This window comes from Lepidochelys kempii, chromosome 22 (assembly GCF_965140265.1).
Source record: "Lepidochelys kempii isolate rLepKem1 chromosome 22, rLepKem1.hap2, whole genome shotgun sequence".
Taxonomy (NCBI): domain Eukaryota; kingdom Metazoa; phylum Chordata; order Testudines; family Cheloniidae; genus Lepidochelys; species Lepidochelys kempii.
In genome coordinates, this window is record NC_133277.1 from 18529806 (window position 1) to 18544707 (window position 14902).

General features: G+C 51.1%; 1 protein-coding gene across 5 annotated transcripts in view; it reads right to left on the minus strand.

Moving 5' to 3' along the window:
- The window catches only part of DSCAML1 (DS cell adhesion molecule like 1), a 348185-nt gene that overhangs the window by 167136 nt on the left and 166147 nt on the right, over positions 1 to 14902 (minus strand). For all 5 annotated transcript variants that reach the window (XM_073321085.1, XM_073321084.1, XM_073321086.1 and 2 more), the window contains exons 4-5: positions 4654 to 4800; positions 162 to 440 (exon numbers count right to left, since the gene is read on the minus strand). In XM_073321085.1, the coding sequence (XP_073177186.1) occupies positions 162 to 440; positions 4654 to 4800 (426 nt within the window). The remainder of the gene's footprint in view (positions 1 to 161; positions 441 to 4653; positions 4801 to 14902) is intronic.

Sequence of the window (14902 nt, forward strand, 5' to 3'; positions counted from 1 at the left end):
AGAAACCAGGCTTACTGTCTCTGAAGAGATGGATGGATCCTTTCTAGAGATGTGCCCACCTCCCATTCCCCAGATGAGCCCACTGCCCCAACCCCCATTCCCCAGATGTGCAATGGAGCGACCCATAATTTTACATTCTCCGTTGTTTGGTCGGCTCTCACCTATGACTGTGAGGGTCCCGGTGACTTCGGCCGACCCGAAGGTGTTTGTGACCTCACAGATGTACGTCCCACTGTCCTCCACACGCAGGTCACTGATTGTCAGTCCTGTGATACGCTTGGTCCACCTGCTGTCTGCAGGGAGTGGGCGCCCATCCTTGATCCACCGGATGGCTGGGTTCGGGTACCCGGAGGCGATGCACGGAAGCTCCACCAGTTGGCCTGCCTTTACCTCCCTGGACTGAAAGCCATCTAGGATGGTAGGGATGGATTCTGCTGGGTCTAAGAGCAGAGAGAAAACAAACTGCTCAGAAGCAGATATGGAGCAAAGGCCAACACACCCTTTCTTCAGCCTGCACCATCTGGCTGGTGCATTACGTGGGGGCGGAGGACAAACTAGAGCATTTGGTTATAAACACTGGGGACCCAGGAGGACAGGGATACCGGGGAAGGCCTGTGCTTAGAGACCTGGGGGCAGCCACAACCACAGAACTCAGCTACAAACTATCCAGACATAGGCACTCCATAGGCCCATGGCATGACCAGGAATGGGACAGCCAGCTGCGGCCCTGGGTCCAGAATGAACACATGCTGCTGCTTTCGGGCTGGCCAGTGCAACGCACCCAGCCTACAATCTCAGTCGGGGCCCTGCCAATTGCAGCACGGCTTTCATGAATACATGAGGTAGGGACAGGTGTGGGCAGGTGGGGACCTAGCATGTGCTCAGCAAGCAGGGTGACCGGCCTAGGGTGGGGCAGTACCTGGGCTGACCTCCCCTCTCCCCCCGGCCCTTCCCAGGAAGGCTGGGAGACACTCTCACTATGAGAGGGTGAGATAAATACAGCACAGTAGGAACTATGCAAGGGGACCTAACTGGTGCAAAAGACACAAATTCAGTGGTATATTTCAAAATTTACAAGGACAGGGGCCCATCAGGCGGCCAGGAGGGGAGAAAATTAATCATCGAGTCTCAGGCATGAAATTCAATTCCAGGGGAAAAACATCGTTTTCATTGCTCCCATGCTGCAGTAAAACGCCATGGCATGGAAATACCAGCCATGGCCAGCACGGGGCCAAGCCAAATTGAGCGCCCCCGCCCCAAAACAGAACACACCCCAGCCTGGCAGAGGACAGCGCAAAGCCCAGGAGGGATGAGTGGAGGGGTCCTGTCCATATGAGAAGACTATATGAAGCCTGGTGATGGGGTCTTGTCTTCAGGAGAGGACAGCGCAAAGCCTAGGGAAGGGGCGGTTCCTGTCCATGCCCTTCAGCTGGGGACACATACCAGTAAGGGGTCTGAACGTCTGGTCTGCCCAGCTGCTAACTCTGGCACAACATGCCACGCTCCCTGCTGCTAACCCAGCTCCACCTCCTCCCCCGGGCCTGCCTCCTCCTGGGCAGATGTTGCCAACAGGTGCCACTGGACCCTGCCCTTCAGACAGCTCCTTCGCTCAATAGCCATGGGGCAGCAAGGTGGTAGCTCTTGGATACGAAATGACAGTGCACAGGTCCTCACTGAGAGGTGCACTGGGGAAGTACAGGGTGCTTGCGAATATTATTTAACCCACGCAACCCCGCTGTGGGGTAGCTACGTATTATCCCTCCTCTACTGATGGGGCCTGGAGATAAGTGACGTGCCCATGGTCACACTGCGAGTCAGTGCCAGAACCTAGGAGCCCTGGTTTCCATTCTCCCTCTGCCCCTCTGCTCACCACGAGCTCACACTGCACAGCCAGAGCACGGCCATCAACCAGGTAACACAGGAGCCAAAACCGACACAAACAAGGCCAAGAAACGTGGTCGAGAACTAGGGACTCAAAGCTGATTGGTGCAAGGGGTGATCTGAATTCAAGCCGAGCGAAGTCCCTCCCGATTAGAGTAACTTGGGCAGGCAGGGGCGCCTGGAGCTCCCCACGACACCTGGCAATGCAGACTGAGCTTTCTGCTGCAGTATCACTTGCATCTTCATCACATCGCATCGGGCTGCTCACATACCGGCCTGTCACATCACATCACACCACAGCCCGGTGCCGTGCTGCGTGGCTTCCCAGGCTACCCAACTGGCAGCTGCACTTCCCTTCCAGGTTTTGGGGAGGGGGAGTGGAGTGGGGCGGGGCGAGGCTGGAAGACAAGTGGGCAGTTCAATCGGCAGATGAGCTAACTTGGATGAAAGGCGGCTTGCGGCTGCATCTGGTTCTGCATGGAGAGCTGCCACTTGAGTGATCCCGCTCTGGCCAAAGCCCCTGCACCTCTTCCCGTACCTCCTGATGATGGACCAGGAATGCAGGGGGGCGTCTGTGCCTTGGCCAAGGAGCTGACTCCCAATCTCACTAACCGCCACAAAATCGCCTCCAGCCACTCCGCCCTGTGTCACTCTGCGGAGAGTCAGTGGACAGCAGGGAAAGGGGAGGACAATTGCTGAAGTGTGCCAAAGGCCAGGGTCAACCGTCCTGACGCAGCTCAGGCCGGGGGCTCCAATCCTGACCTGTCACCCCCCAAAAACCTTCTTAAGCCCTGGGATCCCCACATGCACCTCTGCCTAGGTACTTCAGTCCTGACCTCCAGGGTCTTCTGCTTTCCTGGCCTGCCCCCAACACCCCACACATACACACAGCGCAGCCCACGCCCCTCAGTGCTCATCTGCAGCACCCCCTGCACTTAATTCCTGCCGCGGGGTCCCCACACCAGCCCTGCCGACGCCCTTCAGACCCGAACACTCGTACCCCCTGCAGTGCCAGCCCTGGACTCCCCCACCCCCAGTTCTGTCAATGCCCTTCAGACCGGAACGCTCGCACCCCCTGCAATTGCCACCCTGTGAAGAAACTGCCATGGTCATTTCTGCCAAGTGGAAAAATGCTCAGGAAGGAGTGGGCTGGAATCACCACTCACGTGTGCTTATGACCTTGGTGGCATTTGAACAGAAGCCCATGGAGGTGAACGGCCAGTGCATTAACTTGCTGTACTACCAAGAGCCTCTCTAAGAACTCTATAATGTCCAGATCATAATTAATATATAGAGGGAGTTAAGTCCATTATATTGCTAAGAAAATGGAAGTCAATGTAAATAAATGATCTGCTACCTTTTGAGGGCAAGAGCCGTAAATTATTACACGGTAAGAGCTCCTTCCAGCAGACTGGAGCCCAGCACGGGTCCTGGCAGCTTGGCCAGGGTACAGCGCCTGGGTTTTAGATCTACCCCATACAGATCCAAGTGGGTCCCATGTCAGGCTCTGTGACAGGGTGCTGGGCAAGAATTGCTGACTCGGCCCTCTGTCATGCCAGCACCCATTAAAGGAAGTAACTTGGAGCTGGCTAGAGAAATCCTGCACCTAACTGGTGAATGGGAGGCAGCTGTTCACCCTATTAGCCGGGAGGAAGGAAGCCAGGTACGGGAGTGGAAGCAGAGCAATAGCTCTTCCCTCCCAGGGGCATTCACCAGAACCCAAGCTGGGTTGGCAGGAGCACAGCCCGTAAACCAGCGACACCAGTGGTTACTGAACCCCAGGGTTTCCGAGTGACCCTGTCGGCACAGAAGGGGCAGGAACCAAGAGGGCCCTGCAGCACCCTGCCACAGGCTCCTGTCTGCAGAGTCACACAAGGAGCAATCAAACGGGACCCGAGCCAAGCCCCTCCGTGGGGAAACTTGTGCTGGCTTCTTCTCGTCAAGAGCTAGCACTCCTGGGGATGAACAGGAGGATAATATGTTCCCATCTCCAGGACTTCTCCACCCCTCGCCCCATCCAGGCTTTCACTCATCCTCATTCTCTCTGTGCTGCCACCGTCTCCACACCCACAGAAAAAGCAAATAAACTGCTCTCCACCCAGGTAATACAAAGGCCGTTGTCTGCTGACTGGAGGAAACAGAGAGAGAACCATGGCCAAGATTTCCCAAAGTGCCTAGTGACTCCACTCATCACAATGCAGAGTAAACCTGCGGAACTCATTGCCAGGGGATGCTGTGAAGGCCAAAAGTATAACTAGATTTTAAAAAAAGAATTAGATAAGTTCATGGAGGATAGGTCCATCAATGGCTATTAGCCAAGATGGTCAGGGATGCAACTCCATGGTCTGGGTGTCATGAGAATCTGAGTGCCAGCAGCTGGGACTGGACAACAGGGGATGGATCACTTGATGCTTACCTGTTCCATTCATTCCCTCCGACACACCTGGGATTGGCCACTGTTGAAGGAAAGGATGCTGGGCTAGATGGACCATTGGTCTGGCCCAACATGGCCATTCTCAATTTGAGATGCCAGAAAGGGTGGGTGCTCAGCACCATCTGAAAATCTAGCCCCTTTCAAGGCGCTCATGCTGGACTTCCCAGTCATATTAGAACCTCCTGGGCTGTCCTTTTATGTGGATACACTTTACCATTTTGGGAGACTTCTGATATCATGGTGACAGGAGACACATAAGAAGATTTGAAGACACAGACTTGCACACACAGATTGACGGCTGAGTTCTGCTGGCTGCAGGTTCAGATCCAGAGACTTACCTGACACAGAGAGCCTAGCCCCATTGCTCTGGCGTGTCTCTCCACTGTACTTGTGCTTGGTGATACACCTGTAGGTGGACAAGGCATCTTCCTTCTGCACGTCCGATATGTACAAACCTCCATAAAAAGTAATAAAAAACCTATTTTCTGGAGACACAAGCAGAAGAGAGGGAAAAGTCCGGTTATTTCTCTGTGTTTGACCAAACTAAACATATTGCATCACCAGGCAGTAAGACACAGCCCAGGGATGGGGTGAGCGAATGCCTGCTCTGCAGAGAAGCATGCACCCGTGTACATACTGAACCCCAACCACTGGGCTCTCTCACTGAAGATACCATAAAATAAGGGAACTCCCACAGAAAGTTGCATAAAGTTACGGAAAGGAACAAGGTCAAAGCTGAATTCAAGGGGGAAAATTGGTCCTTCACTTGCCCTGCTGCCTCTCGGGAGCTGCACAACGGCTAGCACAGGATGAGAGCCCGCTGTGGTCAATGCAGCATCTGGGCAGCCCAGACAAACCAAGGGTCGGACTCCTCCCTTAGCTCGGGGACCGCAGTTTTAAATGGGGATCTAAAATCAGGAAAGGAGAGCACTGCAGCATATGTTCAGATCAGAGACACATGCAGACGGAAAGCCGGATGTGCAGATACCATTCTGCATGTGGATGAATCTGCCTGAGAATGCAAACCTGGGGTTGGGGTGCCCCAATAAGTGGACCGTGACATTCCATAGGAATGGTGTTCGGCGCCCATTTTAGAACTTATTTGTTGGTCACAATCTTCAAGTTAACTTAAAATATACCCCTCATCTGATTGAATGTGCTCCCAATATAAAAGCTCAACAGGAGTAAGCAGTGGTGCTGGCTGGCTGCTGAAATGCACTGGACAGACAGAATTTAAGGCTGCACTCTCAGCTCCGGCACTGGCCTCACTTCTGGGTCTAATCATACTCCATTTGGGCAAACTAGTACGTCTCTGCAGTACCCCTACTCAGGCCCAATTAACGTGCGGAAAGGGACCAGAGACCCTGGGCCTGGGAGGAGAGTGAGAGGTGGTTCCATGGTGGCTTGTTAAAGAAGGCAGGGCCAGGCGAGAGGCAAGCTTGCAACTCCAAACTCAGACCGTGCTGCGGAGTCTCAGCGTGCCGTGCTGCAATGTGGCAATTAAAAGGGAATCCATACTGCCAAGTCAATAATTAGCTGATCTTACTTAGAAGCTTGCGAAAACAAATAGGATCTTAAGTTGATACTTGAACACCAGGGGGAAGATTCCAGAGGACAGCAGGTAACAAGCAGCATAAACCAAGCCAGCTGGAATGGTGAGAGAGTCCACAAGGAGACATTCCCGCACTGAAGCACAAAAGTAAGGCCTCTCTGTCCATGCCTCAGGCTAGTGCACAGGTGAATAAGGAGTCATTAGCCCACTTATTAACCTGGTCCCCGCTTTATAATTCACCATGAATATTAATACATACTAATGAGCAAACGCCCATGCTGTGGAAGAACTTAGCAGCAGCATGCAAAAGAAGGCAAGCAAATGGCTTTGGAAAGAGGCTAAAGTTGGCTTTCCCCGTTGGAAAGCACACTGCATCCTGCTCTAACGGTGCTCACAATTCCTAACGGTTAGATAGAGCCTTTCACCCCCAAAGAGCACAAAAAGATTGGGCCCACCACTGCAATGCAGCCACCTCTGAAGTGGGACATGGCAGCTGTTCACTAGCAGCACAGCGCTGCCCCATAGCACCACTGCACAAGCATGGAGAATGTTGGTAGAATGTAATTTCCTGAGTCTGATTTTGGCTATGAAAATGAGCAGCGCCATGGGAATCTTCTGTGACCAGAGATGGGCGGTGTGACATTACTGATATAATCTGTAACTGTACAGATCACTGTTGCGACCACTGTTCTATACTTGCAGCAAATATTGTCTAAAGGCTGTCGTGTAAGGGGTCTATGGAGAGGTTATGGTTTGCTGGTTATGATTATGCTGTCTATATGTGTGTATCATTTTTGTAGTTGAAGTTATGAATATTGGCTCTATACTGTCTATTTCAAACTTATGCTGTACTTTTGGGCGACACCCCAGACAAGTTGGTGTCAGCTCTGCCTAGCCTGCTGGATGGCCCATTAAGGACCATCAGCTACACACCTGACCCACTGAGAGAAGACGGATACACCTTGTGACTCAGCCAGGCATGCAGGAACCTGCCTATGGACAGAACTCTGAGGTGTTTCCAGGCCATGTGATGGACAGCTTGTCCTTGGGACAAAGAAAGCAGAGACCACATGGCAAGAGACTATAAAAACCTGCTGCAGCTCCTCCATCTTGTCTTCCATCCTGCTTCTGACCTCTGGAGGGACTTTGCTACAAGTGGAAGCTCTACACAAAGGACTGATGACCCATCCCAGCTGTTGATTTGGACCTGCAGTTTATCCTATCACTGCTACAAGCCTGAACCAAGAACTTTGCCGTCACTGTATGTCATTGATTCCATTTCACCAGTTCTAGCTCTCATCTCTATCTTTTTCCTTTTATGAATAAACCTTTAGATTTTAGATTCTAAAGGATTGGCAACAGCGTGATTTGTGGGTAAGATCTGATTTGTATATTGACCTGGGTCTGGGGCTTGGTCCGCTGGGATCGAGAGAACCTCTTTTCTTTCACTGGGGTATTGGTTTTCATAACCATTCATCCCCATAACGAGTGGCACTGGTGGGGATACTGGGAAACTGGAGCATCTAAGGGAATTGCTTGTGTGACTTGTGGTTAGCCAGCGGAGTAAAACCAAAAGTCTTCTCTGTTTGGCTGGTTTGGTTTGCCTTGGTGTGCAGCGAAACCCCAGCCTTGGGCTATAACTGCCCTGCTTGAAGTGATTTGTCCTGACTTGGTGCTCTCCGTTGGGTCCCGCCAGAACCAGCCTTGTTACAGGCAGAACCCCAGTTTTCTCTCTCCTCTGAAAGATGGCTCGTCCATCAGCACAGCACCCCCTAGCCACAGACCTGGGAACAGGTTCGATACCCATTGAACCGCCAGCACCTAGGATAAGGCCTCGCTTGAGAATCAGCTTCCACCGTTTGGAAGTGGCCTGGACAGTTCTGTACTCAGGCAAAGGAAAGAGCATCTTTTATGCTCACAATGGAAGGAGAGATCTTCTAAAGTGAGGGGGCCAGAAATCTGAAACCAGTCTGGCACAAACTCACAATCCACTCCCTGATCCTTCCTGATGCCCTCCCATCCCCCTCCACCCAGCAACGCTCACAGGCTAGTCCAAAGACCGCCCTCAGAGGAGGCTTCCTACCATGTAGCATATCAGCAGCAAACCACGACACAAGGCAGAGTAATGGTCAGCCCCAACTCCAGCCGGCACATTCCCATCTCAGTATAAGAACGGCCTTACTGGGTCAGACCCAGGGTCCAGCTAGCCCAGTATCCTGTCTTCTGACAGTGACCAGTGCCCCAGAGGGAATGAACAGAACAGGTCATCATCAAATGATCCATCCCCTGTCACTCATACCCAGCTTCTGGCAAACAGAGGCTAGGGACATTCCTGCCCATCCTGGCTAATAGCCACTTACGGACCTATACTCCATGAATTTATCTAGCTGTATATCAGCCAGATATTCATTTATCCTACTCTAATTGTAGTAAGAGCAAGTTCTGTGTCAGGGATTCTTAACAGAGAGAAAAATAGTGACTTCAATAAACAATTAACATTCATCTAACTTAACAGAATGCCTAAACAAACACAGAGACTGGAAAGCCACATGCAAAAATGTCTTTAAGGCCCAGTAACTCAATGTCCGGCCCTGGAGCCAAAAGGAGACCTGACAAGGAATCAAAATGATCAATGAATCAGTTGTTTGCACACTCTGGTTTGCAAAACCTGGGAGGGGAGGGGAGGAGAAGGAAGGGAGAGAGAAGAGATATTTCTATCTCCGTGTTTACAAGGAGGGGCTAGATGCTCATTAGCCAAAATCTGCATGTGTTGTTTTGTCTCTGTGTTATGACATGGCAAAGTCAATGCCGCAGCACACACATAATTGCAGAGCAGTCACAGCTCTGAGCTGCCAATCTGAAGTATCAAGGGATTAATACAGAGATCCAAAAAAGAAAAGAAGAAAGAAAAGCCCCACCGGTGCAATTGCAATAAAATGCAAATAGATCATTAATGTTTCATCTCTCAGCAAACCAGTAAGCACAGAATATTGGCTGTACTGGAATTTTAAGCAAGGGGGGAGGCTGTTTCTATGGCAACGAGCGGTCGCTGCATCTTGCAAACTGCTGCTCTACAACCCTGACTGTCCTCATTCCTCCCCCCCCCAACATTTTTTGGTGCATATTTAATTGCGGTACCATTTTCAGAACGCCGTGTTACTCCTCAGGAAACAAAGGCTTCCCGAGCTGGAGCGACCCGCAGCGCAAGAGAGGGAGAGCAGACAGCAGCAGTAGGATGTTCAAACCTCTGGAGGGACCTTCTGCAACATCAGTTCTGCATGTTTGATGAGAATCAAATTATGGCCTGCTGTGGGGGAAATGGATGAGGGACCTGCTGAGCCCACACAATGGAGAGCGAAGAAAAGCCCAGGGAGACCAGAGGCGGGTGAGGAATAACCCCTACCATGAAATGAATACAAATAAAGCCCTGACACCTATTTACACTTGGCCTCCCTGCCATCAGGTCTGAAAATGGCCTCCATACGTTTATAAGAACCCTCCCTGCCAGCCATGCAAAAGCGCTGGCTCCCCAGGGTGCGGGAGCAAGCCAGAAAGCCGGCCACAGGAGTTCAGCCTGCTAGAGGCAAGGTGGACAGGGAGCAAAGCCGGGTGGGAGTGCTGTGAGGGCAAATGGACTTAACCCATGTGCTGGGCCAGAAAATACACATATGGCTCCACCTCAAGCCATTGGACTCCAGCGGGGAAGCTTGCCTCGGACAAGGGACAGCAGCTCAGCTAGTTGAAGAGGCTGCTTGTACTCTCCATACATGGAAGAAGGCAGGGAGCCAGCAAGGGGAGCTGGGATATGTGCCTCTCCAGCCGACCAGACCCTGGTCCCAGCTGGGGGGAGTAGCTTCAATGGAAGCCCAGAGGCACCGGTACATACAAAGAGCACTCTGCCGGCTCACTCTGAGCTTCGTGAGCACTCACCAGCCCTGACTCAACTCCCCAATCCCTGGGTGCCAGGTAAAACCCGGAGCAAACTCACTGGGGTGGTGGGAATGTTTCCTGAGCTACTCCAAACGCCTGATCCAGGGGCACGTTCCCTGAACGCCAACAGAATCACCATTGGCAGGATGGTCTGTGGAGGTAGGCAGAGCAGGCAAACAGATCTCCTATTTATCCCAGCCTGCTGCCTGGAGTCACTCTAGGACAGTGGCATCACGCCTGGCAGCCTGGCACTGAGCTCAATACAAGAGATCAACACCTGAAAATCAGGCCATTCAGAACAAAGGGCCCATGGACCATTAGCACCACGTTGATGCTTCTCATGTGCTTAAGGAAGGCAAAATGCCCAGCATTCTCCATAGACCCAACTGCAAAGAGCACAGTGAGTCCTTCACTCCTCTTGGTCTGCATCACGTGGGAACTGCTCAGAATTGGACAGAAACATTCTGCGAGAGAGAGAGGGACAGACAGACACCCCTGGGACTCCCTAATAAGCCAGCCCTCTCTGCGGAACAGGACTGCCTGGACCACGGCACATCCTGTCCACACCTGGAACTCTGCTGGTCACTAGCATGTGCCACATTGCCAACCCAAGGACTGAAGTATAATGAGTCACGACCCCCAAATCCAAGAGAGTTTAAAAAACAACAAACATTCTTTCTCTTTCCCTTCTATCCTTTGAGCTGTCAGGGGTCACCTTTTCAAGCTTTTCCTTGCAACCATGAGGACTGGAAACTTATTTTCCTCAGTGAAAGCTGAGATTCTCCCATATTCACATGACTGCAGAAGCTGGGGCTCTAAGAAAAAAAACCCACCAAATATTGTGAGACTCACTATCAAGTGACAATAACTGGCCTGTGGCTCTGCCTGGATCTACAGGTTGAGTTCAGTATGAACTGAGTTATGTACAAGCTGTTCTCAAGTCTGTAGGGATTCCATGACCAGGGTATCAGGGAGGGAAGAGCTTCATCTCTGAAAGTAAGTGCAAGATGGGAAACAATTACCTGCATACACAGTACCCTGCAGGCCATCCTTCCCATGGGCACTCCCCAGGAATGGGGAGCATGGGTTCTATGAATGTTCCATCATTTATCTTCACAGCAACAAGAGTGTTTAGATGTAAACCCTTCTGGGTGTGCAGTAGATTCGTCCATTTTAATACTGTTCAAAGGTTGATCCTCTTGAGTGAAGACAAAACCCCTCTGCACTGGAAGTAACGAGCATCTTGCCCATTGCAATGCACAATTTTAAAGACACCGTGACATTAAATTTAGGGTCTACAGAACCTGATGGCGTCTCTTCAATTTTTAAAAAAGGGGCAAATAACTTTGTCTAAGAGAATTACACTGGTTGGCGGGAAAGATGTGGGTGATAACTGATGTGAACCTCTCCAACGGACACCTCCCCAAAGTGACTTATTGCCAGCTCCTCTAGCGAGATTAACACCGATGGTTGTGGAATAAAGTCAAATCTTTCTGCCTGCCAGGAGGTGGGAAAGGTTTCCAGGAAGCAGAGGATTAAGTGTGTCTGTGGCCAGACTGAAGCTGCATTGTTTTAACTGCTCTCAGAGCTAGACACAACTACCAGCCTCTGCAAATAACCTTCCAAAAATCCCATTACCAATGGGATGGTTGGGGGGGAAGGGGACTCTGGCATCTCTTACTCCTCCATCCTCCCTCTCTTGTGTTCCCGCATCACAAAAGGTGGATCCAATGCATCACGCTCCCCGCAGGACATGAGAGTAGAAAACAGGGACACAGCAACTCAAGCAAGGTTTAAAAAGCCAAATCTGGGGAAGGAGGCAGCCACTTCAGACTTGCCTTGACCAAGTCCCTTCCCTGCTCTGTGCCTCAGGTTTCTCCTCTGTCCAAAGGAACCGGCTTCACCCTCCGAGGGATGCTGCAGGGAGCTAGCTGATGTTTGCCAGGTGGTACAGCGAAGGGTTACTCTTGTTATTTCACACCCATCTGATAACTGGCTTCAGCTCCCTGCCTCGCATATATGGGTTTGGCCATTCGGTTCGTGGTGTCATGGCCAGCCAATGCTGAGTGGGGGGAGCGTGACTACAGTCTGGCTGTGCATTGGGTGACTTGTCTTGGGATCAGATTATCTAGACAGAGACAGGAGCATCTTGGTGAGCAGGCGAGTGGATCGCAGAGGAGTCTCCATGCATGGCCATGTTTTGGTAGGCTATTAGGAAAGTATCTCAACTCCAAAAAAGCACATACAAGCCTGGGGCATTGCCAAAGCCCATTTCCAGACCCAGAAGCTTGTAATGGCCAAGAAACCACAGTATCCGCCCCAGGGGCCTTCCAATTTCAAGTGAAAAATTACAATCGATACAGGTTACCAGTTCCTGCTCTATCCAATATAGATTTATAAAAACAGCGGAGTCAGGGCTGCAGGAAAGAGCACATTGTATAGTTCATAAGACTAATGAGATAACTTTCCCTTGATACTCTGGGACCAATATTTCCTTACGCATTCTGTTTTAACTGCTGGGGAATCAATAGGTGCCAGCATTTAAGAATTAGCTGTAGTTTGAGCATATGCATCCCATGGCATCCTGGACAGTCAGTGATTGTTGGGAGCTATTTCCGGCCATGGTTAAAGTAACGAATATATCCCTGGAGCGAAGACAGGGAGGGAGGCAGGGAAGCCCCGAAGACGAAGCCTGTGATTTTCAGTGTACCTCTGCTTTCCTATCCTGCCTTTCAACGTAGATGTCATTTGGGGAAGGACAGGGAGTCTGTGTTCTCCAGCTCAGCAGTAATGGAAAATCTCTGCCACCTGGCATCCAAGCACGGGCGTTATTTTCTAGGCCTGCTGCCCGGACCATGTTACCCCTCTGTCTCAGTCTATCAACACCCCTTCAGCTACTTCCCTTGAGATCCTACACAATCCAGATGCCAAGGAGCCCTCCCCTCCAAGTCAGCAACTGGGGCTTTGCACAGCCACTGTAATTAGAAGGCTGACCTGCCGGTCGGTAGCTTTGCACACACCTAAACTAGAGCTAGGCTAGATTAGACAGAGATTAAGGATCCATCCATCCATCCAATGGATGTTAAATAGAAGCCATTGATTAATCCAAATGCAAATGTAATAAGCACTGCGAGATATACGACAGATGTATTTACATGTTTCCCTGCATACATAATCCCAGAAAGGTTGTAAGGCAGTGGCAGGTTTCCTACCCCTTTCCAAGGCGACATATTTCTCCTGTGTGGCTGTACAAGGCTGAGTAGCACAGAGCAGCCAAAAGCCCATACAGAACACATCCACCTTCAAGTTTCATGGGCAGCTGCGAAATAACTGATTCTAGCTCAGTAAGTGGGTCACGCTTTGTACCCAAGACTCCCTGTCCTCCTCTATCCGGGAAGAGCAAGGCTTAGCTTGAAAGAGAATAACATGCCCCAGAAACGTCATCTTGCCTCCACAGTGGTTTTGGGAGTCTGAGGTCTAGGTGCATCTCTCAGCCCTGCCTGAAGGGGCCATCTCCTGGGAGTGAGAGGGTAGTTCAGTCTGCAGGGCCCTGGGGTACACAGTGTGTATACTATAGAGATACGAGACAGACACCGGGAAAGCGAGCTACCCACTCCGAGCAGCAGGTGGCCAGCCCAGAGCAGGGAAGAGGCATATTGACGGCATGTAGCAGGGCAAGTTTGCACAGCCGGTGCCCCCCCTTACAGTGGGGAGAAGAGGATCTCCAGTGGGCACTTTCACCAGGACTAAACTGACCTGTGCACATTTAAACACTTACCTGACTTGTACTGAGCGAGAGAACTTCCTCCATGTGAAAGGGGAGGCTACGCCTGGAGACCAGGGTTGTAGGATTGCCAACGTATGACTGGCGCCCGTCTCAAGCCAGCCCAGTGCTCTGCTCTCTGCTCCCTGCTCCACCATGCAGTTTCTGCCCGCACAACCTAAGGCTCCAATTAAGAATTCCGCTGTGGTTCCATAGTGCTTTTATGTGCTCACATTTTAACTTTAGTCTGAAAGGGACCATTCCAGGAAGTGATTTTAAACAGTAAAAAGAGGGCCGCAACATCTGAATGATCCACTTTTGCTCTGAAGAGCCTGGGCTGGGATTTGAATAACTTGTGCATACTAAGTAGCCAGAATACACACAGGCAGCAGGTAGCGTCTCTGGGGATGGGGTGCCTTACAGAGCCAGGGCATTGGCCTCCCTGTGCAAAGCCCGAGAGAAGCCTGCACGGGAGGCTTGCTTACAGAGCTGCCTCAGACAGCTGAGCAGCAAGGCAATGTAGACCTCACTGAAGACCTAAATAGAATCCCTTGCCACGCACGTGCCGAGCCGCTGACCTCCCAGTGACTGAGTGAGGAGGCAGAAATGCTCCAGAAATTAACCCACCCCCAACACCACGCGGGATCCAGCTGCTGTGCTAGGTGGGATTCCCGTGTTCTCGACCCCTGAACAACAGGAGGGAAGGGTGCTGACATCTCACAGGGCTGGGGGCATTTGGAAAAACTGGTCCTCTCTCAACCAGCGGCAGCACGTGACACTGAATAGATGCTGAGCCAGAGAGGAAAAAAATAAAACAGGAGGGATGAAAATTGGGGAGTCATGAAAGGCTTTTCTCTTTCTGTCCTTGATCTCTTTTATAGGCACATCTCTATCTTCCCCTGTTACAGGATTAACACTCATCTCTCATTCTCCTAGTGCAACAAGATTTTATTTCTAATTATGCTGTAATAAAACTGGGAGCACTCCCAGGGTTTCCTCCAAATGACTTGTAGACACTCTGCAAGATTGGATCCCACTCAGCTCCATTGTAAAGCATCTCCCTGACATTCATTAGACATGCATGAAGGGGACGTTTTAAGAATGGAATTGCATTTAAATGGATTTTCTGAGCGAGGAGAATGACACCAAAGAAGAGAAAAAGGAAGGGAGTAGGTTTTGAAAACAGGACGTAACTGTTCCGGGGAGTGAAAATAGAACTGCCCGACTCCGAGCCCTTTCCGATCACAGTGCCCCTGTCGTTCGGTGGCACCCGCTGGAGGCCCACCTATGCCCAAAGCGCTACAACAGAAATGGCGACCCCCCTGAAAGAGAAATGCAGATT